The sequence below is a fragment of the Lontra canadensis genome, unplaced genomic scaffold (assembly GCF_010015895.1).
Source record: "Lontra canadensis isolate GAN:19392208 unplaced genomic scaffold, GSC_riverotter_1.0 scaffold27, whole genome shotgun sequence".
Lineage (NCBI taxonomy): Eukaryota > Metazoa > Chordata > Mammalia > Carnivora > Mustelidae > Lontra > Lontra canadensis.
This window is the reverse complement of record NW_022631021.1, coordinates 789465-812632: the sequence shown is the minus strand read 5'-3', so window position 1 is coordinate 812632 and position 23168 is coordinate 789465. Positions and strand designations below refer to the sequence as shown.

Genomic DNA, 23168 nt, shown 5'->3' with positions numbered 1-23168 from the left:
CCCAGGCACCCTGGTGATCTGTTTCTTTATAACTCAGAGCAATGTCTATGAGACTGTGGGGGAAATACAGAGTCTTCCATTGCTGGGGGAGTATAGAGTGGTATGAGCTCTAATGAGGGCAATTTAGCAGTATGGATCAAAAGCATAAATGTACCTACCATCTGATCTAGCAATTTCATGTCTAGTCTGCAGGAAGACATACATATGTGGAAAATGGCACGGGTCTAAGGTGAGTCATGGCACCCCTGTACGTAGTAATACAGCATAAGGGTCTATCGGTATGGAACTTCTATACAATGCAAACATAGGTAAATGAGGAAGGTCCTCACATATTGACATGCAAAGATCTCTAAAACATATTACAGAAAAAAATAGGAAGGTATAAAACAGTGCCTTCTGTAGGAAGTCTGTGGCAAGACGGTGGAGAAATGACTGTCTAGGGTTGCCCGCAGCAGGGTAACTGAGTGACGGGGGAATAGCAATGCAAGGCTGACTTTTCACTGAACTCGGGCCTCAGGAATGTAACATCTATGTTAAAGAAACAAATACAAATACATAAATAAAAGAGGAAAGTCTGACAGCATGCCTTGCACTCCTTTTGTTGGCTATAACAATATCCGATTCTCCATTCATGAGGCATGGCTAGTCCAATGCTGACAGCATGGATTTGAGATTATAGGTTTATAGCAAAACCACATCTGAAAACTGAGCTTGACAATTCGTGGACAATATGGAAAGGTGATCAAGCTGAGCAGGAGGCAAGAGCAAACCTGCTGGGACCTGAGAACTTGCTGGCTCTAGGTCACAAGGGTGGAGGGGGAGGTTCGGCTAAGTGATGGCCAAGCAGAGGCTGCCTTTCTCCCTCCCTGTTTCTGTGGCCTTGGACAGGACTTCCTAGGTTGAGAAGATGATATTCTCAGACAGAGAGAACTCTAATCTCAGGACACCCTCCACATCTAAGCCTCAGGTCAGTTCTACAATCTCACGGAGTCCCCATTTCCTTGGTTGTTATAGTAACTGCATGGGTGTCATGCTTCACCAACTATCCCACGGCAGTGGGGACATCAATAAATGCAGTGAGAAATGGTACAAAGCTAGCAAGTTGTATCTGGGCTTCTCAGAGATGAACCATTTATTGAGGGCAAGCTTGGGGTGACCAGAAGTGCTCAGACTTCCAGCTGGGGCCAGTCTACTGTGCTATGAGCTTTGAATATCACATCCAACAAACCAGATCTTTTTGATTCTGAGCTCTAAGTGAGGAGCCTCAAGAGGATGTGTGCTTCGTACCAGCAAAACAGGGGTAACTGCAAAGGATCCGTGAAACCCTCATGTCCACACCCATTTCTCGACCTTGACTGGGAGCTGCCAGGGCAAGAGGCAGCTGAGGTTTTGTCAGTAGCTTAAGGCCGCCGGTTAAAGACAACGGCTTTAGCTAAACTTGGATTTCACCTCAGTGGTTTTGTTTCACTCACCAGGACAAAATTTCCCCATTCCATTAAATGTAAGATGATGATTACATATCCACTTTAAACAAATTTTGTGGGTGACCTGTCAACAAAGATGGGCTGTATCCTATACTCTTGTTGAGATGGTCAGAGACCCTCCTTACAATACAAACACTGAGATCTAAATGACACAAGGATAAACACGGCATAGCGACTTTTCCAGATGCACTGAGGGAGTCACTCTGACACAGTATGTGACTTAAATACTGTATTTAATTATTAAGTATTAAGCATTAATACTTAAATGCAGTATTTAGTCTTAAGAGTCCTTAAATCGGATTCTGCTCGGTGGGGGGAGGGGTGTTAACACACTCCTACATTCTGTTAGACTGCTTACAACTTACATTGCGGGAGAGCATGCGTTTTGGTGTTATCAGCACCTAACAAAGAATGTGTCCCCAGACACTAAATGAATAATACCATTAGATCACATAGCTAACTGAGCTCTTTAGCTCAAATCTAAATCCTCAATCAGCTCTACTTAACTGTGATGAGCTCTAATGGCAACTCCTGAGGCCAGATTTGAAATGAGGAGCTCCTGAAGATCCTAGCAGAGGAGTAAATGCTGAGTGAAAGAACGAAGGAGGGAAGAAACGGAGTCCCACCACCCTGGCTCTTCCCCAGCCCCAGCTAGGAGGACCACGTTTCCTCACTTGGGATAGCATCTTGCCTCATCTCTGACATCCACATTCACTTTTCTCCCAGACCCAAGTCAAGCACAGGCTTTCCCTTGCCAATGTCACACCAGACCACCAGACTCTGGCCTGTTTCCTTAGCACTCAGCAGCAAAGCTGCACTGAGAAGCTAGCCTGTGGTGTTCCACGAGGGCTGGATGCATCTTCTCTGTCTGTACCCTCGGTGTCCAGCACTCACTGCGTGTTACTTCAGCGAAGGAAGGAATCTTAACACCAACACTGCTACCTGCTGTAGGGCTCAGCAGTTTTCAAAATGCTCTCAGATACACAGATACATTATCTTGTTGACTCTGAGCACTAATCCATTGCCTCTCACAATGGGTGTGGGCTGAGAAAAGGGCTGTTTCCAGTCCAACGCAGTCCTTTTGCAGATGAAGATCTGGAGGCCAGAGCTTGTGGGACGGAGTTCCAAAGGATCACCCAGCTGGCTGGCGGCACATCCAGGCCTCTCATCTGAACTGCCAGTGTTCTTCCACTGTACTGCCCTGTCTCTTGTGCAGGAATAGCGTTCTTTCAGCTCTCAGGTGAGCAGAAATTTACCCATGTCTCATAGACTTGTCTATCCCGCTGCTTATGCAACATCTGTGTCCCCAAACACCTGAAACTTGACACATTTGCAAGTGAACTCCTTATCCATCCCTTCTCACACCCTGCCCCTCCTCCAGGTCCCCCCTTTCAGTAAATGATAACTCCATCCTTCAGTCGCTCAGGCCAAAAATGAAGGAACCAGTCTCGACTTCTCTATTTTTCACATGCCATATCCAATCCATCAGCAGATCCTGCTGGCAACTCTTTCAAAATAGAACCAGAATCCAACCACTTGTCAGTCCTCCACTGCTTTAACTTTGGGTCCAAGCCATCAGCAACCCTTGCCTGGATTCTTACAATAGCCTCCTAAGCAGCTTCCCTCCTTCTACTCTTGCCTTCTACAGGTTATTCTCACCAAAGCAGCCAAAATGATCCTGAATGTCAGATCATGTCACTTACTTATTTAGAGCCCTCCAATTGCTCCTCTCATGCTGCACAATAAATTCCTGACATGACCTGCCACCAACCCATTCCCACCCCTGCATCTCTTGCTCTGTTTCCCCTGTCTTACTCTACTGCAGCCAGACTGGCTGGCATCTTCGTGTTCCTCAAATATAGAATATGAGAAGCAGACTCCTCCTGTGGGGCCTTTGCACTTGCTGTTCCCTCTAACTGGAATATATTTCCCCCAGATATATGCTTGACTTACCACTTAACTTCTTATAGGTTTTCTACTCCAATGTTACCTTTTCAATGAGAACTTCCTTAATCAGCCTATTTAAAATGTAACACCCTGACTCCTGGTACTCTCTCCCTTCTCTGCTTAATTTTCCCAACACAGATTTTACTTGTTTACTTGTTTAGTGTATGTCTCACCCCCATGGTGAGCTCCTTAAGTCCTGGAACTTTGTCTAATTCACTGCTCTATCTCCGGGTACTAGTAGATAGCCAACAAACATTTGTGGAAGGAAGGAATGAATGAGGGAATGAATGAACACTCACCACTTTAAGATCTCCCAGTAATCTGAAGGCCTTAGGCCAGAAGGGGTAGACCCTACCTGAGCTCTGGTGTCTCCTTCACCTCCCACCCTCCACATGGCCTTACCTTCTCAGGTTCTGGGCAATGGGTGCTTGCTGCCACCATGTTCTAATTTCTGGGTCACTGGAACAAAATTCTGCTGGGTGCTAATTTTTGTATTTAGCATCCTGCTATCTCACCAACACAAGAGGTCAGGGATAGGTTAGACTAAATATACTACTTAACCTAGATAATAGTACTGACTCAGTAACATTTGTGTTGAGGTGTTTTCCAAGGAACATTGCTAAGTTTGCACTTGTTCATCTACCTTTTTTTTTTAAACTTCTATTATGGATTTCAAACACATGCAAAACTAGAAAGAATAGTGTAATGCGTCCCATGAACCTATTACCCAACTTCGACAACTGCCAACATTTTGCCAATCTGATTTCCCCTAGTTCCTGCTCGTCTTTGCAACTCCCAGTAAATATCTCACCTGGCTATTTTCTTGAGAACTGGTCTGTATATAACAGACCCTGGCCTTGTTACCATTGTGTCCTAGCAACTAGGGCAACCAATCCCTCTAGTCTTACCAGACATACAGTGAAAACGAGCACTCACGCCCATTCCCCCAGCCGACCAATGACTGAAAAAGGAAGGTCTAAATTCCAGACTGTTTAAATCAAAGGACTTGCCCATTACTCGTCTGCAGCATTCCGGGGATAGGGGGTTGTTGTGGCTACAAAAAGAACACAGATGTGAACTGTTTTTGTTTGTACCTGATACAGAATTTGAGTGAGTTCATTCAACTCAGTATTTACGGTCTGCCTCATAATATAAGGGACCAGATTAAGATGCCAGAAGATAAAGAAACCCCAGCTTCTCTTCTCAAGGAGATTGCTGTGGGGCTGGAGAATGGGTGGGAAGTACACAAATAACTAAAATCCATGGCAGAATATGCTCTGTGCCCTAAGTCAGATTAAGCAAGCCCAAGGCAAAATCTTCTTTCAAAAATCAATTTGTAGGGACGCCTGGGTGGCTCAGTTGGTTAGGTGGCTGCCTTCAGCTCAGGTCATGATCCCAGTGTCCTGGGATCGGGTCCCGCATCGGACTCCTTGCTGGGCAGGGAGCCTGCTTCTCCCTCTGCCTGTCTGTCTGCCTGTGCTCGCTCGCTCTCTCTCCCTCTGTCCCTGACAAATAAATAAATAAAATCTTTAAAAAAAAATCAATTTGTAGCTACCAGGGCTTACCTCTTCCTTACTCTGAGGTCTGTCCTCTGCTATTATTTATTGCTATAGAGCCAACAAAAATATTACTGGACACCTGGGAATTTGGTGACCCACAGAATAGACTTTGGGATGCAGATCTTTAATCTCACATTTTGCTATTCACCACCCAGTGTTCCGGTGGGAGGGAATGGAAAGTCCTCCCAGAGTCTGGAAAACAATGGGGCTAATTCAATGCTGGCAAAAGCTAACACCCAAAGCATTCGACCTTGAGGGCATATACACCAAGCAGCTTCAGAAATGAAGAGGATCCTGGGTGTGTCAAGGAGACCAGGCTAGATCAATTCAGAAGGATTTCCAAGATCTCTCTCCTTGCTACCTAAAGGATGGTGATCTTGGTGATCTATGGTCAGAAGTTCCCAAAGAGTGTAGTTCCTTGGACAAACCATAGAGGCCAATGAGGTTTGGACCAACGGTGCTGTGTATAAAGGTAGGAGAACTGAGTGGCAGGGTCATTCATTGGAGCCTTGTACTTACGTGCACAGAAGAGTGGGAAAAAGGACAGAGTTGGGATGAGAGGGGCATTTATTTGCATCATAATCGATGTTACCAAAATTGGTGAGGTGAGGATGGCCAGGAGAAAAGTAAGAGGAAGGGCTGGAAAGGGCACTAAGAGAAGGGGCAGGGATGCAGGGAGAGGAAAAAGGTGGAAGATAATTCTGGTTTGAAAAGGTGCTCACTGATGACAAGGAGGAGGATGCCACAAGATCTGGGAATATGGGAGGCAGGATCCTTTAGGATACTGTGCAGAACATGAAGAGGAGGGATCTTAGAATGGGAGGGTGTACAGGTATGAAAGATGGGTTCACATTGGGATGGAAGGGGCTCATTTCATTGAAGCTGGGGGAAGGAAGTCACTAGATAAAGGGCTAATTAGATGAAGGTTCTAGGTAACAGAACTTGGATTAGAAGGGAGGCAGCTAGATCACTGAGAAGAGACTGAAAATAGGAAATCATATGAGGAAAGACTACTGGGCCAGAGGGTTTAGTGTATCTGAACTCCTGGCAGGGAAGGGACTTAGCAGGATAAGTGGGTTTGGGGTAAAGTGCCAGTGAGGTAGCAGCCCCCTTAGGGTAAGTGAGATCATAGAGTGAAGGCTGTGAGAGGATATGTGGACAAAAAATGAAGAGAGGTATTAAGGTGCGGGGGTCTCAGGGCACGTGGGGTGGAAAGTCATGAACATTGGGTTGAGGAATTCACTAAGCCATGGGGCAAAGGATAACAGAAACCCTGGGCATCATGGAATGAGCTGATGTTGTGCTTAGGAATCATTAGAAAATAAGGAACAAGGGGCTCAGGGTGACCTGGAAAACTCTGCAGGTTTAGGGCAAGAGGTAGTGGAGCAAGTGGGTTTTGAAGACTGTGGGCTCAAATACTCGCTCTGCTACGTATCTGTTTCAGGTTCTTTATTTATTTGAAGCCAAACCAAACCTACAGAAAGGCAAAATGGTGACAGATACAGTAATAACCATCTCCTGGAGTTGTTGAAAGGTAAATTTAATTTATACATATAAAGCGTGGCACACAGTAAGTGCTCAGCCAATTATAATTAAAGAGGGAGGAGATAAATCATCAGAGGAGGAGGCCGCAGCAAAGATAAGAGGATGGGTATTCCAAGAGCTCAGGGGTAGAAAAGCAATGTAATGCATGGGCCCTGTCTTGTCTGTGAATCCCTAGTACCCAGGACAGAGTAAGACCCATAGAAGTTCCTCAGTTTGTATTTAAGGGTTCCCATGGGCCAGGCATGGTGCCATGCCTCAGGCCAATCTCAGGCAAGATTATTACCCTCCCTTAGCAGAGGTGGAGGCTGAGGGTTCAGACAGGCCTAAATGGTATGCCTGCGGTGCCATAGCTGAAGAGCCAGAGTGAGACCAGAACCAGGTCTCTTATCACATCAATGCCCCTAGCTGAAGTGCTCTGCTATCCTGTTAACTGATAGGGCCTGGTCAAGGGAAAAAGGTACAGGCTATTAAGAGTGTAGGGGGTCATGGGAGTGAGGGAATATGGTTCATAAAGCAAGTGGACCCTGAGGTGAGGTGACTAGAGTAAACTTCTAGCGAGGGTATAAAAATGATTGTAAACAACAATTATCTTGACGGAGAACTGCAGAATTTCACAGTTGGAAGGAAACTCTGAGATCGCTTAACCCAGCCTTATCACACACAACACAGATGACAAGCTGAGGCCCAGTGAGGAAGTGACCTGTCCCAGGTTTCCAAAGCACCATGGTGGCAGAGCTGGGACTTGAGTCTGGAATCACACACTCAATCCAGAACTCTTTGATGCCTCCAACTACTGCTACTACTTCATATTCATCCTATATCTTCCTGGGCACCAGCGTGGTGCTAGGGGACTTCTAAGTCATGTGCTGATTGACACTGAGGAGCTGAGGGTGCGGAGAGGGATGTCGGTGAGGGTGATTTTAGGATGAAGGAGAGAGCATGAAATGAAGATCATGAGGTTACAGGGCAAAGAAGGGATTATTAGATATTGAGGGTTATGTAGATGACTGGGTGGTAAACTATTGGAGTAGGGCTTAAAGAGTTACCAGGAAAGGTGTGAAGGGAGTCGCCAAGTTTGTGGGCGAACACAGGATAGAACAGTGGGAGTTACCGGACCAATGGGGTCATTGAGAAGGTTGGGGGGGTCACCTAGGAGGAGAGCGGGCATCTTGGGTCTTGAGTCACTGGACTAGAGCTGAGGGAGTAACTGGGTAGGTGGGTCCCTGGGCAGAGCTGGGGAAATTCCTGGGTTGGCAGAGTCAATGAATAAGAATTGAGGATTACCTGTAGAGGTCTTAGGGTCAGTGGGTGGGGTGTAAGGTCACAGAGGTGGAGGCGGGCGTGGGGTTTGGGAGCCGGGGTGGGGTTTAGAAGTCATGGGGGAGGAGTCCCGGGGCGGAAAGAAGGGGCAGGGATGGGGCCGGGGCCCCGGGTGGGGGAGGGGTCAGGTCGCCGTCTAGCCGCCCGGACGCTGGGCTAGGGCCGGAGAAGGGTGGGCACGACGGGCTCGGGACCTTCCCGGGGCCCTGCGCCCGCCCGGCCTCCCACCTGGGCACGGTGGACCCACTCTTCCCGCAGCCACCAACCTGACAGCCCCCGAGGGCGACTCCGCCGACAGACCGCCATGCACCGGGCCCCGCCACCAGCGCCGGCCCCGCAACCCGCCTGCGCCATAGCCCGCCCGCCCGCGCGCAGCTTGCCTCGCGCGATATCCAGGTTCCAGGGCCGCCGCACTTTCCTCTCCTCGCGGCGCGCCTCTACCGGGCCCCGGAACCCGTATAGAAAATACAGGGCACGCTCCACCCCGCACCCCCCGTCGCCGCGGCAGCAGTCCTACTTATCCAGGTTCCCGGGCCCCTGGAGCCCTGGCGGCCCGGCCCTGAACCGAGCCCCTCGGAGCCCCGCCCCGCCCCCCCGGGCGGGTGACGTACGGCCCGCGAAGGCCGAGCGCCCAGGGAGGGCGTGATGACGTCACGACGCCCCGGTCAGGGGCCTGGGCGCGGTTGGCGAGAAGGGTCGTCGCTATGGCAATGGGGAGCTGCCACCTGTCCCTCCGAGGGATTCGGTCCACCTGAGGCCTGAGGCGGCGGCGGCCGGGAGGAGCCCGAGGCCCCGAGGGCTCCGCGCTGTCCTATCGGCTGCCTGCGGGCGAGAAAGGCGCTTCAGGAACCGGGAAGGACAGGAGAGTTAGGTTGTGAGGGAAGCCGTTCCCGCGGGTTCCACAGCCCGCACTGGGGCTGCGGACCTTCTCCTTGGGTTTCAGAGCCCGGGGCTTCCTCCTGCTCCTAACCGCCTGGGAGAGCTTTACTGTGCGCAGCCCCCTACACCCCCGGGACTGCCTAGATCTTCGAGCCATCCCTCTGAAGGAAGCAATTGCAGGTATTACTAGCTCCTTCTGGAAAAGGACGTCACTAAGGAGCCGTGAGGGACTTGCCTCTCTAGGGAGGGCGCCCTGACGGCCCTCGTGGGCTCTCACTCTCATTCCCCCGTCAGCCCCACCAGCAGCCTTGAAACCAGCTACTCCCCACTGTAGACTCGCCTAGGGTGAACAAGACCAAGCCCTTTTGCCTTTTCCCCCCTCCCAAGAGGGAGGGGCTACGATTGGGGAATTTGCAGAAATCCAAGGGAGTGAACTTTTGGTAAAACGTTAAAAATAACTGAGGAATTAGATAAAAAACTGGCGACGGTTGCTTCTTAGGAGAGGAATTGGGTGCCTGGAGGGATGAGGTGAGAAACTTTTCCCTCTCTGTCCTTTTCAACTTTTTTTTTTGTATCCTCCCTCCCCTCACCCCAAAAATTTTAATTAAAAAAAAAAAAAGAATTTTCAAAGGAAGTATTCTGATAAAATAGAAACATTTGCAAAGTACAAGGTTTGGGACCTATGGTAGCTAACAATGCCATTGAGGGCACTGACAGCCTCCTACCTCCCCGGTCAGGAGAGCTTAACCAGAAAGCTCGATTTTCAAGCTGAGGCATCCCCTCTTGCCTATCTTATTTGTTTTGACGCAACCTTTCCAGAGGTGCGACTGGGGTCAAGAGTTCTCTTCAGGTTCTCTGCTTCAGTGGTAGTGAGTGATAATTGATGGCCCATGCTTATGGTTAATAAGTGAGCCTTTCTGTACCTCCTGGTATAGAAATAAACAGCCTGGCCACTGTGGTGCCCCTTCTGTTCCTTTCTGGTGGAAGTCTGATGAGTTATTTCACATGCCTGTGGAGAGAATAAATAGCGTGTCCTGTAGCATAAACTCCTGGTTAGAAGTAGAGTATGGAATAGAACTCGAGTTGTCCTAATTTGTCTCCCCACCACCTTTTTCCATAATAAAAAATACATTTGTCCTTTCTCACATTTCGTGCAGATCCTAATCTGATTGGCTAATCACTTCTCCTATTACACAATGAACAAAAACTCTGGGAAATCAGTGTGTGACTTGGAAGTAATAAGATTTTGATGGTGTGTAATTTCAGGTACTCAGAACTGGTGAGGAGCATATTTTGGAGGACTGAAGGTCATTTCTAGCAGCTTGTGTTCTGCCTTTGAGCCCCACCTTGACAATATACCATCATATAGGCCAGTGGTCTTTTTTTTTGAAAAATTTATTTATTTATTTACTTTAGAGAGATAGAGCGCACAAGTGAAGGGAGGGGCAGAGGGAGGGGGACAAGCCAACTCCCCACTGAGCAGGGAGCTCAATGTGGGCCTCTATTCCAGGATCCTGGGATCATAATCTGATCTGAATGAAGGCAGACACTAAATCACTAGTTAATAAGTGAGAAGTAGGATAGAAGTCATGTTATCCCCTTGGCAGATATGGATATATGCTTGTGTTGAATTCTGATGTTTGGCTTTGGGGGACAATTAAAGAAGAATCAGAAAATGATTTAAAAATCATTTTAAAAGCATTTAAAAATCAGAAATGACTCCCAATTAATTTTTTTAGGTTTCATGACAAGCTTTTTCTTACATATTTAATAAGAAAGGAAAGTATAAGGGCGACTGAGTGGCTCAGCGGGTTAAGCCTCTGCCTTCAGCTCAGGTCATGACCTCAAGGTCCTGGGATCAAGTTCCGCATCGGGCTCTCTGCTCAGTGGGGAGCCTGCTTCCCCCCTCTCTCTCTGCCTGCCTCTCTGCCTCCTTGTGATTTCTTTCTCTGGGTGTGTCGAATAAATAAAATCTTAAAAAAGAAAAGTATACTTGCTAGGAAATAATGGATTGAGCCGCTAACAAGAAAATAGTAAACATTTTATAAGATGAAATAAGAGGACTGATTGTAATAGGAATAGTTTTGTATGAATGGAAAAAACAACCCCTACTTCCTACTCCCCAGGTTTTTATATCCTGGATCATGGATGAAGATTCAGTGTAGGGGAGGGATATAACTTTCTTTTGTAAATTAGGACAAGGTCTATTCTGAAAGGGGAGGTGGAATGGAGTGTGGGTAAGTATGGTGGCTAGTTCCCAAACAGATTCGTTTGGGGGAAGATTTCTAATAGAAGTTGAGGATCTGGAAACATATTTCCTTAAAATGCTCCTCAGATTGATTTCCTTGCCTACTACCTCTAGGAAGTTCTGCACATAACCTTGGAAAGAATTCCTTATAAAGTCTTCATGTGCCCTGTTTTAAAGACTGTTTGATATAAGCAGACTCAGCTGTACTGGCCCTGATTATACATTAATCAGGGACATCACCACAGATGTCCTAGGAAGAAGGTGGAAGACTTGGTGTTTTGGAATAAAAGAGGGTTAAGAGATAAGTCAGAGAGAATGGCCCCAAGCTGGTGTAGTCATTATAGACCTCTATCAGTCCTTCGCTCTGCAGTTCTAGAAATGTGATTTTGTTCATTCACAGAAGTATTCATGTTTTGTCACACTAAAGCAAACTTACAGGAAGTTAATATATAAAATGGAATGCCAGTGTGAATTTATACTCATAGTCACCAGGTAGACTGGATTTTCTCTCCTGTTGGCAAATGTATGTGGAATGATCAGTTGTTATCAGAATCTTACCCGAGGAGTATGGGTCTTGGGTATGGCTATTGTTATCAAGCTGTGATATAGCCCCATGCACGATGCAGGGCATATAACAGAAGCTCAGTAATTGAGAAATGAATGCACCTATCCTTTATAGATGCTAACAGGGAAGTTTAGGATTCTAGTAGGCCAACCCGACTTATTTTTTGATCAGGTAGATTTTGCCTTGTTTCTCTTAACTTGCTATATCATATGGATATTAAATCTGATAAAATTTCATGTCAGGGAATTACATAATTGAAACAAATTTTATCTGTCATCTCTGAGCCTAGGAATTGGGACTGTACATTTGTAACAGACTGGAGATTGCGTTCCTCTGCCCTGTGGTAGTAATGGTCGTAGTGGCTAAATGATGTTTCAGAATTCTTTTGGGTGGCTAAGAGTGTACTGCACAAAAAGAACAACCTTGGGTCACTCTCAGTGTTGGTATTTTCCTAGAGTGGGACATCTTAATTAGGGAGTCTGTGACCTGGCTAGATTTGGGAACTGTTCTCTAGTGAGGAAAAATGATACCCTAAACTCCGTTTACGCCCTAGATCCCCCTTAGGGGATAATTCTTGATACTGCCTTTAAAAATAGGGAGAGACAGGGACACCTGGGTGGCTCAGTCTGTTGAGCCACTGCCTTCTGCTCGGGTCATGATCCCAGAGTCCTGGGATCAAGTCCCGAATCGGGCTCCTTGCTCAGTGGGGAGCCTGCTTCTCTCTCTGCCTCTGCCTGCCACTCTGCCTGCTTGTGCGCTCACTCGCTCTCTCTCTCTCTGACAAATAAATAAATAAAATCTTAAAAATAGACAAGCCTTTTCAAATTCCAAAATCATTACAAATAAGATGGATAAATGAAAAAATTTTGTAAGTCCTATCTGGAAGCCAGAAGACACTTTGTTTCCTCAAAGTTTTTTCCAGCTCTAGAATAAACTATTGAGACAGAGGAATAGATGCCAGGCCAGGGAGTTTCATTTAGTATTTTAATAATAATAATAAAAAAAAGACAATACAAAATCCAAACATTTCTTTTTACAGGTTCAGATAGTTTTTTTTTTTCCCAAGTGCAAAATACTCTATGAACTGCATCATTACTGTTTATTGTTGATTGTGTAGGAGACACTATATTGGCAGCAGTGGAAGGCAGATATAAATACAACATTTTGAGATTCTTTTTCTGCATTAAAAAAAAGCCTCCCACATGGTAATGATTATTCTCTGAAACTTCAGTTAACTCACACAGAAGAATAGATTTTTCAGTTTATCCGAACTGCTACAATGTGTTGTCTAGATAAGCTGATAACAGAACTGGAGGTTCTATTCTCTCTAATCATATATTTTCTTAAAGGGTTCCTAGTCAAAATAATGGCCCAAGGACAGGGTGTGCTATCTTTGAGAGAGGTCCGATTTAAAGATAACCTTGTGTTGTTTGCTTCCACTTTTGTGCTTTAGAAAGAAGCCAAGCAGGTTAATATTATTTTCTGCTTATGGTCATTTATGTTTTGTCTCCCTCCCCCTAGTTTGAGCCTGTTACATTGAGATTAAGCAGCAAATAACAGAAGTTTGAATGCTCTATAATGTTTTCTGACATTTTGAGATATGACCTACCAATCCACTACAGAGTCCCCTCAAACATGCCTATGGAGAACACTTCTCAGATACAAAAAACTTCCTTAGGGCTGGAGACCAGAGCTGTATTCCTGACCTTGGAGCAACACATCTGAGCCTCCATTACCTCAAACTAACCCAGTCCTCAGGAAGTCAGAGCAGTCACAGCTCAGTGTCTGCCCTTGGGAATTTATAGACCTGGGGTAGGGCAGCTCAAGTCCAGGATCTGGTCAGTTCTCCTGACTGAGTGTTCACCTGAGGGAATGGACCTGGCCTAATAATACAGAAAGAGGGAGGCAGAGAAGTGAAAATGGATTGCCATGTTGCTGAGGGTTTAAGTGCCTTTCTGATGTGCATCACTTGGCGCTCACAGTCTTTACAGAAATGGCTTCCCATTCCCAGACTCAGATCAGGGCAGGTTTTGTACCAAGATAAATGAAGCCTCACAGTACTGTGGCCCTGTGAACACCCCCATCCTGCAGAGAGGCCTCGGGACTGGTTCATGAAGCATTTCCATTTACTCCGTCTACTTATTTCCTTACACTGGTAAAAACCTTTTTTTCTGTCTGGCCTGTAAAGGCCTAGAGAGTCCCTGAGTATTGACTCCTCATTCAGTCCACTTAACCCCTGGTTTGATGTCCCAGGACTGGCTTCCTCCATAGGTTCAGCAGTAGCTTTGTCTGGATTGTTAACCCCCAGCTTGGATGACCTAAACTAAACTTGGTGGACATTAGCAGTTCTTTACCTGCTCACCAAGATCTGTCTTGACATCAGTTAAGAAGCTTAGTGGTCTACACTTTCCATCCGTGGAAATCATTTGCAGTTTCCAGAAACCATGGAATAAGTTATTGGAGGAAATATGTTTATGGGGTGATGGGAAAGGAGAAGAGCAAGGAGAAGCCAGACCCTGAAGGCATAAATTGGGAAGTACTCTGCTTAGCTTTCTAAGAGAGGGAGAGAACCAGAAAGTTGGTGGAGAATTAGGATGATCAGAGTGAATTAAAGCAGTTTTCAGGCATTTTCTGGGAAGTGTGGCTACTTCTATTAAATTACCATTTTCTTGTATGGAAGCAGACATTTTGTATCTTTATAGCAGGGCCCTCTTTGACTCAGAGAGATGAAGCCAGATACTCCACTGCCAAGGGCTGGGGTGTTGGCTAAAGGCAGTGGGGGAGTTAGCTTTGACTTTGGCTGCCTACTGCCTAAGGCTATCTTTGGTGGGTGAATGCTAATGATTAGGGAGTGAGGAGATGGTGCAAGCTTCTTTATTTAGTGTCAGCTCTCCTGGGGAGTCAGCAGTAACCTGGGATAGTCACTTAGAAATGAAACCTAGAAGTTGATTGGTAGCCTTGGATTGAATAAAACTACAGCTTTGGGGGAAGTAAAAGGAGCAAATGGAAAATACATTTATAGGCAGTAGTGGAATGAGGGTAGAATGTGTGCAGGATGTGGTCTTGGGCATGGACTTGATTCTTCCTTTTGAAAAGCAGTAGTGGAGGAAGCTAAGCTTGAAGTCAACTCCCAGAGGGGATGGCAGACAGGTAAGGGAAGGCAGAGTGGCCAAGGTCAGGCAAACTTCATGCTTTGATAACTGTCTTATTCTTGGTTCCTTTAGCCTTGTTTGTGACCTCAGGCCCCTGAGTCAGCTCATTCCCAGGGGGTTTGTCCTGATCCTCTTCCATGTGTGCACCAGGGGAAAACAGGATGAAGGCAGGGAAAAGATGGAGGCTTTCCCTATTTGGGTGTGGAGAATCACTGACCAATTCCATCGGCCTCTACAATCGTGAGGTCCATGTTGAATCCATAGAGAGGCATAGGGATGGCAGGATTGGTTTAGCAAACGCAGGTCCCTCTCCTTCCTGCTCCATCAAGTCCCCAGAATTACTCTCCTACACATCAGGTGCCTCTGAACTAAGGTTTGGGTTCCCCCATCTGAAGGCTCCAGAAGTCTGGATGGCCACTGGTGGGGGAGCAGAGACAGATCAGATGCTCCAGCACTCAAGGTTCATGAGATCCAAAACCTTTTTCCTTCCACTTCAAACATACACTCTTTTCTCTTGGGCAGCTATAAATAGGTTTGTTCTAATAGAGGAAAAAAACAAAAACAAAAAAAAAAAAACAAAACCAGAAAACAAAACCCCTCCCTTTAGACAACATAGGAAGACTCAAAATGATTGCACTTATTAGATGTGGACAGGGTGGGCAGAAGGGTCGCCAAGTGTGCACACATTCCTCTTGCTGCCCACAGCCTGGGGCCAGAGGTAGGTGGCTCTGGGTTGGCAGCAGAGCAGGGTCCTCTTTGGTGGAGTCCACAAGCCATCTGGGGCTACAAGGGAGACAACTCGGGGACAAGGCCCAGGCTGGCTTCTGGTCAGCAGCCATGTTTCTTTAAGGACAACACTTAGCAAGGGGAGTAGGGCTCCCCCAGGGAGCGCTCAGGTAGGGGTGAGGAGATGGCTGGGCCAGGACGACAAGTAAGAAAAGGGATTGGTGTTTGAGGCTGGTTTCTAATTGTTCTGGAGTCTAGTCCTTTAGATGATAGGTTTTCTTTCTTTTTTCTTCCTTTTTTTTTTCTTTTTCTTTCTTTCTTTTTCTTTCTTTCTTTTTTTTTTTTTCCTTTTTTTTCTTTTTTCTTTCTTTTTTTTTTTTTTTTTTTGTGATGCTTTAAAACCTGGTTTCTGTCCTGCAGAGCTATAGTCTTTCTGTTGGGGAGTGACAGCAGCACTTTCAACATGGTAATGCCTGCTGCTTTTCCTCATTCAGCTGGTGTCCACTAACCCAGTGGTATGGGCCTTTTGTAAGCCCTCATGAATTGGACCCCAAGCAGACATGTGGGGGAAGAAGGAAAGAAGCTGTATTGACAAGAAAGCCAGCTGTGTGGACAGTCTAGGGCTCGAACCACGTACCCCAGAGGACCAGTGCTGGCATTAGGCCTATAAGTCAGAGACTTCTTTGGCAGATCCCTGGGTTGTTAAAATCACCCTGGGGGGCACAGCCAGGGGACATTTTGGCTCCTGTCTAGCAAGGCACAACCCTATAAGAAGGGCAGAAGCCCTTTTTCCCCCTGCCCCATTCCCCACTAGATCCACTTCCTTCATGGGCCTCTAGCACCCCTCCAGGCTGATGAGGCCATAGATGTGAGCTGGTGAAATGGTCAGTGTGGCTGGGAAGGGGAAGGGGACACTGTTCTTTCACCCCTCAGGGGCAATAGAGCCAGCACTTAATGGCTTTTCCAGGGAGCATGTAGGAAAAGGGACCACAGTAAAGAGAGGGAGAAAGAGGCAGAGAGAGACAGGAAAGGAAGCTGGAGAGACAGAAAGGAAGAGTGCTTGGTCTATAGTGATTTTTTTTTCCTCCAAAAAGAAAGAGAGGAGAGAGTTCCTCATCTGGGGGTGGGGGCTGCCGGCTCTGAGGGCTAAGGAGTCTGGGGGCTTTAAAACCTGGGTCTTGGGCTTAGGGGCACTATTTATAGGGCCTCAGGAAACTGGAAACTTTGGAGCGGAGTAGCTTGATGAAGGATTTTGGCAGCATCTCCTTGTGCTTCTCTGTGTACTTGAAGTAGTTCTGGGGGTGGGCCAGCACCTCAAAGAAGGCCTTGATGAGCTTCTTATCCTGCAGAGGATGGCAGGCGGCAATGTCAGCCTCAGCTTTGGGGGTGGGAAAGAGGGACACCAGCCTCAATTCAGAAGCAGCCCCTCTTGATGTTGAATAGGCATGCCCAGAGGTGAACTCTGGATTTCCATCCCCACCATCTGTTCTTCTTTTAGAATCCTACGACTCCGTCACTGGCAGCTCCATCCTTCCATTGCTCACACCCCAGTCCTTGGAGTCATCCTTGACTCCTCTCTCCCGCCCACAACCACAGCAAATCCTGTTGATTCTACCTTCGAAATATATCTGGGGTCTGACCATTTCCCACAGCCTCCACAGCTACCACCCTGTCCAAGCCACCACCATCTGTCACTTGGACAACTTGCAGTAGCCTCCTACCCTGCTTCCCTGCGTCTGTCTGTCCTCGTCCCTCTACAGACTTTTCTCCCCCACTTCAGCCAGAGTGACTTTTTCAGTTTTTAATTAGATCATGTCCTTTTTCTATTCAAAACACTTCTCTGGTTTCTTTTTTCACTCAGTAAAGCCCAGTCTCTTGCATGGCCCACAGGCTGAACATGATCTGTACCCTGTTCTCTGTCCTCCAGTCCCCCTTGACTTTCTTACTCTGCTGAGTTCCCCTGGCCATCTCGGGGTTCTCAAATATGCCACACCACCCCATGCTTCTTGGCTTGAAATGCTCCTTTCCTGATCTTCTAATGGGTAGCCCTTTACTTCACTCAGGTCTCTTCTCAGATGCCTTTCCTAACCATTCTGTCTTAAACAGCAACATGGTGTGTGGAGAGCCTACCAGGTGCCAGGCACTGTGCACAAAGACTCAGGTCTTCTGGCTTCTAGGCTAGTACGCATCCTATGGCATCAGCAGATTTTTAAAATAAGAGGCAGGGCCTCCAGCCCCTGATCCCCACTACTTTATGCATTGGAGTTCCACAGCACATCTGAAATAAGGGTTCGGATGTTTTAAAACATGTTCAGAAAGCACTGCTGAAATGATTTTCTTTGTAGTCTGCAAGTTCTAGATTTTTGTCATTGTGTCTCTTATTTTGACAATAATGCAAAAATGACTTTAGAATCATAAAGATAAAATTTGTCCTTGCATTGATAATTTATGAAGGATAATACTGTGTCTAGGATTGTAGCTTGCCAAGTAAGGCTTTCTCAAACTGGGATCCACAGACCCAGGGGAGTCTAGTTCATTCTTAAACGTAGGTAACATTTCTTTTCCTTTAAAACAGGTTTTAGCTGAATTAACTCTGAGGAACGCTGTGCTAGATCTGCTCCTTTTCTGTGGAAACTGAGGAGGGAGGCAGGGAAGGGAGGGACCTAATGCAGAAGCATCTTTTTATACCTCACTTCCTCCCTATTTTTTGGTACAAGCGGTCAGGGACATTTCATCTCCTCCTCTTCCCTACCTCTTGCCCCGCAGTATGAGGTACTGTGAGGGACCCTGCAGTCAGATGGGCTTGGACGCACTGGGCAAGCTCTGTAACCCTGTGCCTCAGTTTTCTTATGGGTAAAGTGGGAATGATGAAAGTACCTATTTCATAGAGCTCTTATGTATATCAAGTGAGAATACTCCTGTAAGCCCTCAGCCCACTGCCTGCACATTGCTACATGCTCATTAAAGCCTGGCTCTTCTTATTTCTGTGCACATTCACTTGCCTTTAAAATCTCCTGGTGGTTTTCAGATGCATAGAGCCGGCCGTCTCGAACAATGTCTTCTACTAGCTGCTCATAGTCCTCTGCAAAATCAACCACGGGGAATAGTTTACAGGTAGAAACTCTTCCTGCTCCCCCTGCTCCCTCCTAAGACTCATGAGCTTTGCCTTTCTCACCCACCTCCCTGGCATTCCTGCCCTTGCTCACCATCATAGGTAACATAGGGGATCTGGAAGCCACGAGCACTGTTGGCCTCGCTTGTCTTAAAGTTGATCCAGAGCTTCCTGGACCGGGCTGTGAAGGCAATGGGCCGCTCGTAGGTCTGGCAGGTCTCATAGGTGGTAATGGAGGATGGTGAGGCTGGGAAGGCAAGCAGCAGGTCAGGAGAATAGCAGGGCAGGTTACCCAAGCCCTCGTGCAGGAGGGTGGTGGGGGCAAGGAGTCATGCTGACAGAGGCTCTCCCCCGTGCATGCACCTTCCCCACCCCAACACACACAGATCCTCTCCCACTGCCCTCTGCTTGTTCCACAACTCCTCTTTGATGTCCAGGCACTCAGAGTGTAAAAAATTTGACATTTAAGTGAAGGGAACAGCAAAAATGCTAGAACAGGAAAGTGACACGCGTAACACTATTGGAGTTCTAATCCCAATGCTGGCTTTCTTACTTCTGCTCTCCCCCAAACATAGAGCTTTCAGTTGTTAGCCTCTCTCCTCCCAAGGCCTCCCTTCTCACTGCCCCAATTCTTCCTGTCCCCATCTTCTCTCTCTCTCTTTCTCCCTCCCAACCAAATTTGAACTGCCCTTCCCTGGCCCAGCTCTGCAGCTACCCACAGTTCTTTCTCATGACGAGGACGTCCCCACACTCATCCTCAGATGGCAGGAAGATCTCGGGTACTACGATAAGGATCTTGCGCTTGGGTGGGGGGTTGATGTTCCAGATGCATTCCACGCCAGCTGGGTAGTTGCCTGGGTAGTTGGGGGACTCGATATAGCCAGTGAACTCACCCAGCTCCCCACCACACTGGCGATCTGCATCCAAACCCGGGTGTAAGAAAGAGAAGGGAAGTCAGTGGAGAAATGGGTTAGGGATGTTGAAACGTTTTGAAGTGAAAATCAGACATGTGTAGGCAGTTGCCTTCCTGGTTCATAGTCTCTTCTCCAAGTTCTGGGTCCACTTTCCTTTCCCCGCTCTTAGAACTTTCTCATCTCACTTCACCTCTCTGTCTCCCCATTACCTGTGTCCAGGGAGAGGGTGCCACAGGGCCCAGCCCAGCAACTGGTATTGGGATGGAGTGGGTTGGGAGAGATGGAGCGTGGGACTTTCCTGCCCACCCACTCCCTAGCCTTTCTCCCTATGGGTTTATTTATCCCACTCCCAACCTCTTCCCATGGCCATCGTTCCCAGGCCTCTCTACCCCCTTTTCCATCATCTGGCCTGCCACGTACTCTTGCACTGGGCCACACTGGTGGAGCCGTCAAAGTCAGTGCTTGTGTTTCCTGGACAGCGGGTGCAGAAGTTCTGACGGAAGTCGGGCTGATAGGAGCCCATGGCACAGCGGATACAGCGATGGATGCTGGTGTTGTAGTAGTGCCCGGGGGAGCACTGGACTGCAGGCAAGGGGGAAGGAAAGATAGGAGTTAAGATGGCAGGCAAGTGGGAATTCAGGGACATGGGATGAGCAGGATGAGCATTCATTGTGGAGAAGCAGGAGACTGAAGACACCAAAGTCCCTTCCAGGGTCCCAGCCTTTTCTAGTCATGCCAGAATTTAAGCCTAGGGAAAAACAGACTTGACAGACTAGTCAGCTACTATGCCAGTCCTTTTCTTTCAGGCACTGAACATCGTGCCAAATGCACAGAAACTCATTTGTAGTATTGAGGGGAATGTGCTACCAGTTCTCCAAAGCAGAGGAATAAATGGGATTGTTTTTTATTCCCTAATTCCTAGACTTGGGACCAGTGAGGGTCAGGATGTGTCCTCTGAGCAGGATGGTATGGCTGATCGAGTAGCTGGGCCCTTCCCAGGCTGGGGAAGGAGGTGGGGCAACACACTTAGGTTGACTCTGAGGACTTGGGAGAGTTTTTTGGAAGCAGTTCAAGTTGGGGAGTGTCCAAGTGACTAGCCCATTCACCTTTGGTGTCACAGTCTTGGAAGGAGATGGCCCCCTCATGCTTGGTGGTGAGGCCCCCACCACATGGGAAGCACAAGGTCCGTCCTGCTTCAGGTTGGTAGGTGCCACGTGGACATGGCTGGCAGGGCTTGAACCCGTCTACGGAGTATTGGCCAGGCAAACACTGACCTGCAATGAATCAAGGGCCCAGCTCTGATGGGGATGGTTCTGGTCATCCCCATAGGATTACCCAGTCTCAGGGGACAGAGGCACACAAACAGGACGCTGACGAGGAGAGTGGTCTGGAGCCTGGGCCTGCCCTTAGGATATCCCATGCCCGTGGGCGTCCCAGTGCCCACCCTACCCCGCTCTGTATTGTTCGTTCCCCTGGCACCTGCACACGTGGTGGCGTTGGTGGCTCCGAGAGGCCCGTGGGCATCACTCCCAGGGCAAAGGTCGCAGGAGAGCTGCCCTTCTCTCTCCTGGAAGGTGCCCGCTGGGCATGGCACACACTGCTCCGTCTGGCCGTGGTAATACGTTCCCTGCGGGCAGCTGACTGAGGGAGAGTCGGCCGTGCTAGCCACCCACCCCCCCCATTTCCCACCACCCAGGCCTGGGATTCCCCCTTCTGCCCCCACCGCCCCCCCCCAATTCAAGGAGCTTGGCTCTTTGTCTGGGAAGAGACAGAATCCTGCTTGGGAAGATCAGGGGCCAAAGCCACATACAGGAGGGTTGGTGACCCCTCTAGACCTGATACCCCCTAGATTTCAGCCTGGGACCAGGGAGAGGAGGATGATAGGCGGGAGGGTTTTGGCTGCCTCACAATGTGAGGTACAACTGAGGTCTTAAAGTGTCTTGCTCTGAGGCAGGCCCAAGTTGGGCCTTCCCCACTCCCCTGCTTCCCTTTTCCCCAGCAAGCTCCCTTACCACACTTAGCCCCGGTGCGGTGCTGCCCAGGCCTACAGGCCTCCACCAGCTCTGCTCGCTCCCCAGTTCCTGGGCCTGGCTTGTGCGCCAGTTCGTAATCAAGGCCTGCCAGGCGCAGCAGGAAGCGGTCCTGGTTGATGGACTTCCTAAGCATCTTCAGGGACCCTTTCAGCCGCCGTTCCATTCGCTGTCGGAGGCAGGGGAGTCCACAGGCAGCTGGTGGTAGATGATGGTGTGGGTCAGGGAAGGCAGAGAAAATGGCTGTGAGCAGGAGCGCAGGGAGCAGAGCTAGGAGCTAGGAGGGGCATGGTAAGAAACTGGCTCCTGGGCTTGGTGTTAGGCAGGGTCTGCCCTTGGTATAGGCACTGTCCCTTCCTTTCGCTGCTGAGACCCATGGTTTCCCCACCTCTGACCTCTTTCCTTCCACCCTCCTCCCAGCAGTGCCCCCAGTCCCACCTGTGGTTTCTTCGGCTCTGACCTCTGCTTCCAGTTCCAGGGTGAGCCGAGTGACTTCCTTGCCTGGAGGGGTCCGGGCCCGCCGGCCCTTGCCCTTCCGAGAGGAGTCACACTTGAGGTGGATGAAGGTGACCTGGCAGTCAGAGCAGGGGGCACCACCTGGGGAAGAGGATTTGTCAACCCCAGGGGCAGAAAAAGTACTTGCTCCCAGCTCTCACTGTTCCACCCCAACCCAGACAGACCTCACCAGACCTCTGCAACTATTTCAGTTTGCTTTTAATGTAGGATACCAATTATTTGAATGGAGATATTCCAGGACTTCCTTGGGCCCTATGCCTACAAAGCCTCTTCCCCGGCTCTGTCCAGAGTTCAGGACACCAGTCGGTTTTTTATCTCGCTAAGCAGAGGAGCTGAGGGGTGGGAAGGATGTGGTGGCCAGACAACCCGTTGGGGTGGGAGCCCCAGTCCAGACCTTGCCCCAGGATCCTGCTGGCCTCCTCCATTTTGCCTTTGTTTCGCAGATGCAGACGGCACTTGGCGTCCTTGATCTTGAAGGAGGCCCGCTGTTTAACCGACAGCACTGCAGCCTCTAGAGGGATGGTAGAAGCTCAGCACAGCCTGGGGACCCCGTGGGGATGGGAACTGCTGTGGAGGGTATCGAGAGGCTGGGCAATAAGCCAGGGGCTTGGCTGGAGAAGGATTATGAAAGCTGGGGGAATCAGATGTTAGGGGCAGAGGGAGTGAGGCAGAAGGGCTGAAGAATGACAGAGCAAGGGAGGGGACCCAAGAAAAAGTAAGACCAGGAGGATTAATGAAGAGAAACGGGTTACTAAGTAAGAGAGTAAGGTGGGAACAAGGCCTCTGGGCTGGTGCTCACCATGGCAGTGGTTGGAGTTTGTGCTGTTCCCGGTGGGGCCAGCTCGGGCTGGAGTGGCCCTTGGGCTGGGGGTGCCACAGCTCACCGTGAAGCCATTCTCAGACTCTGAGAGAAGGGGGCTGTCACAGCTCTGACCTGCCCCCACCCCCAACACCTACTGGTTGGAGTAATGCAAGGGAAGCAGAAGAGCTCCCTGCACTTTCCTCCCTGCCAGCCTCATGTACCTGGCAAAAACCGGGCCCGGGAGGGGCAGGTCAGGGCACAGGTGTCCTTCTTGCCAGACCGGTTGCAGCTGAGCATGGCTTTCGAGGCACCAGGACTGCTTTGACATTTTACCGGCTCTAGGAAGGGGAGAGAGGCCTGAGGAGGAGA

At 48.6% G+C, this 23168-nt stretch overlaps 2 protein-coding genes across 8 annotated transcripts in view; both read right to left on the bottom strand.

Moving 5' to 3' along the window:
* The window catches only part of ZNF76 (zinc finger protein 76), a 31998-nt gene extending 23565 nt beyond the window's left edge, over nucleotides 1-8433 (bottom strand). For 4 of the 5 annotated variants that reach the window (XM_032864296.1, XM_032864297.1, XM_032864294.1 and 1 more), the window contains exon 1: nucleotides 8122-8229. The gene's annotated coding sequence lies outside the window, so the exon portion shown is untranslated. The other variant, XM_032864295.1, reaches the window with a different exon arrangement.
* An 8059-nt stretch (nucleotides 8434-16492) lies between these two features.
* Nucleotides 16493-23168, bottom strand: part of SCUBE3 (signal peptide, CUB domain and EGF like domain containing 3) — a 33004-nt gene continuing 26328 nt past the window's right edge. For 2 of the 3 annotated variants that reach the window (XM_032864289.1, XM_032864290.1), the window contains 12 exons: nucleotides 23021-23137; nucleotides 22797-22901; nucleotides 22392-22508; nucleotides 21920-22078; nucleotides 21464-21679; nucleotides 20931-21092; nucleotides 20558-20725; nucleotides 19872-20033; nucleotides 19257-19454; nucleotides 18632-18784; nucleotides 18428-18507; nucleotides 16493-16768 (listed from right to left, as the gene is read on the bottom strand). In XM_032864289.1, coding sequence (XP_032720180.1) covers nucleotides 16619-16768; nucleotides 18428-18507; nucleotides 18632-18784; nucleotides 19257-19454; nucleotides 19872-20033; nucleotides 20558-20725; nucleotides 20931-21092; nucleotides 21464-21679; nucleotides 21920-22078; nucleotides 22392-22508; nucleotides 22797-22901; nucleotides 23021-23137 — 1787 coding nt within the window. In that variant the 3' untranslated portion in view covers nucleotides 16493-16618. The remainder of the gene's footprint in view (nucleotides 16769-18427; nucleotides 18508-18631; nucleotides 18785-19256; nucleotides 19455-19871; nucleotides 20034-20557; nucleotides 20726-20930; nucleotides 21093-21463; nucleotides 21680-21919; nucleotides 22079-22391; nucleotides 22509-22796; nucleotides 22902-23020; nucleotides 23138-23168) is intronic. The other variant, XM_032864291.1, reaches the window with a different exon arrangement.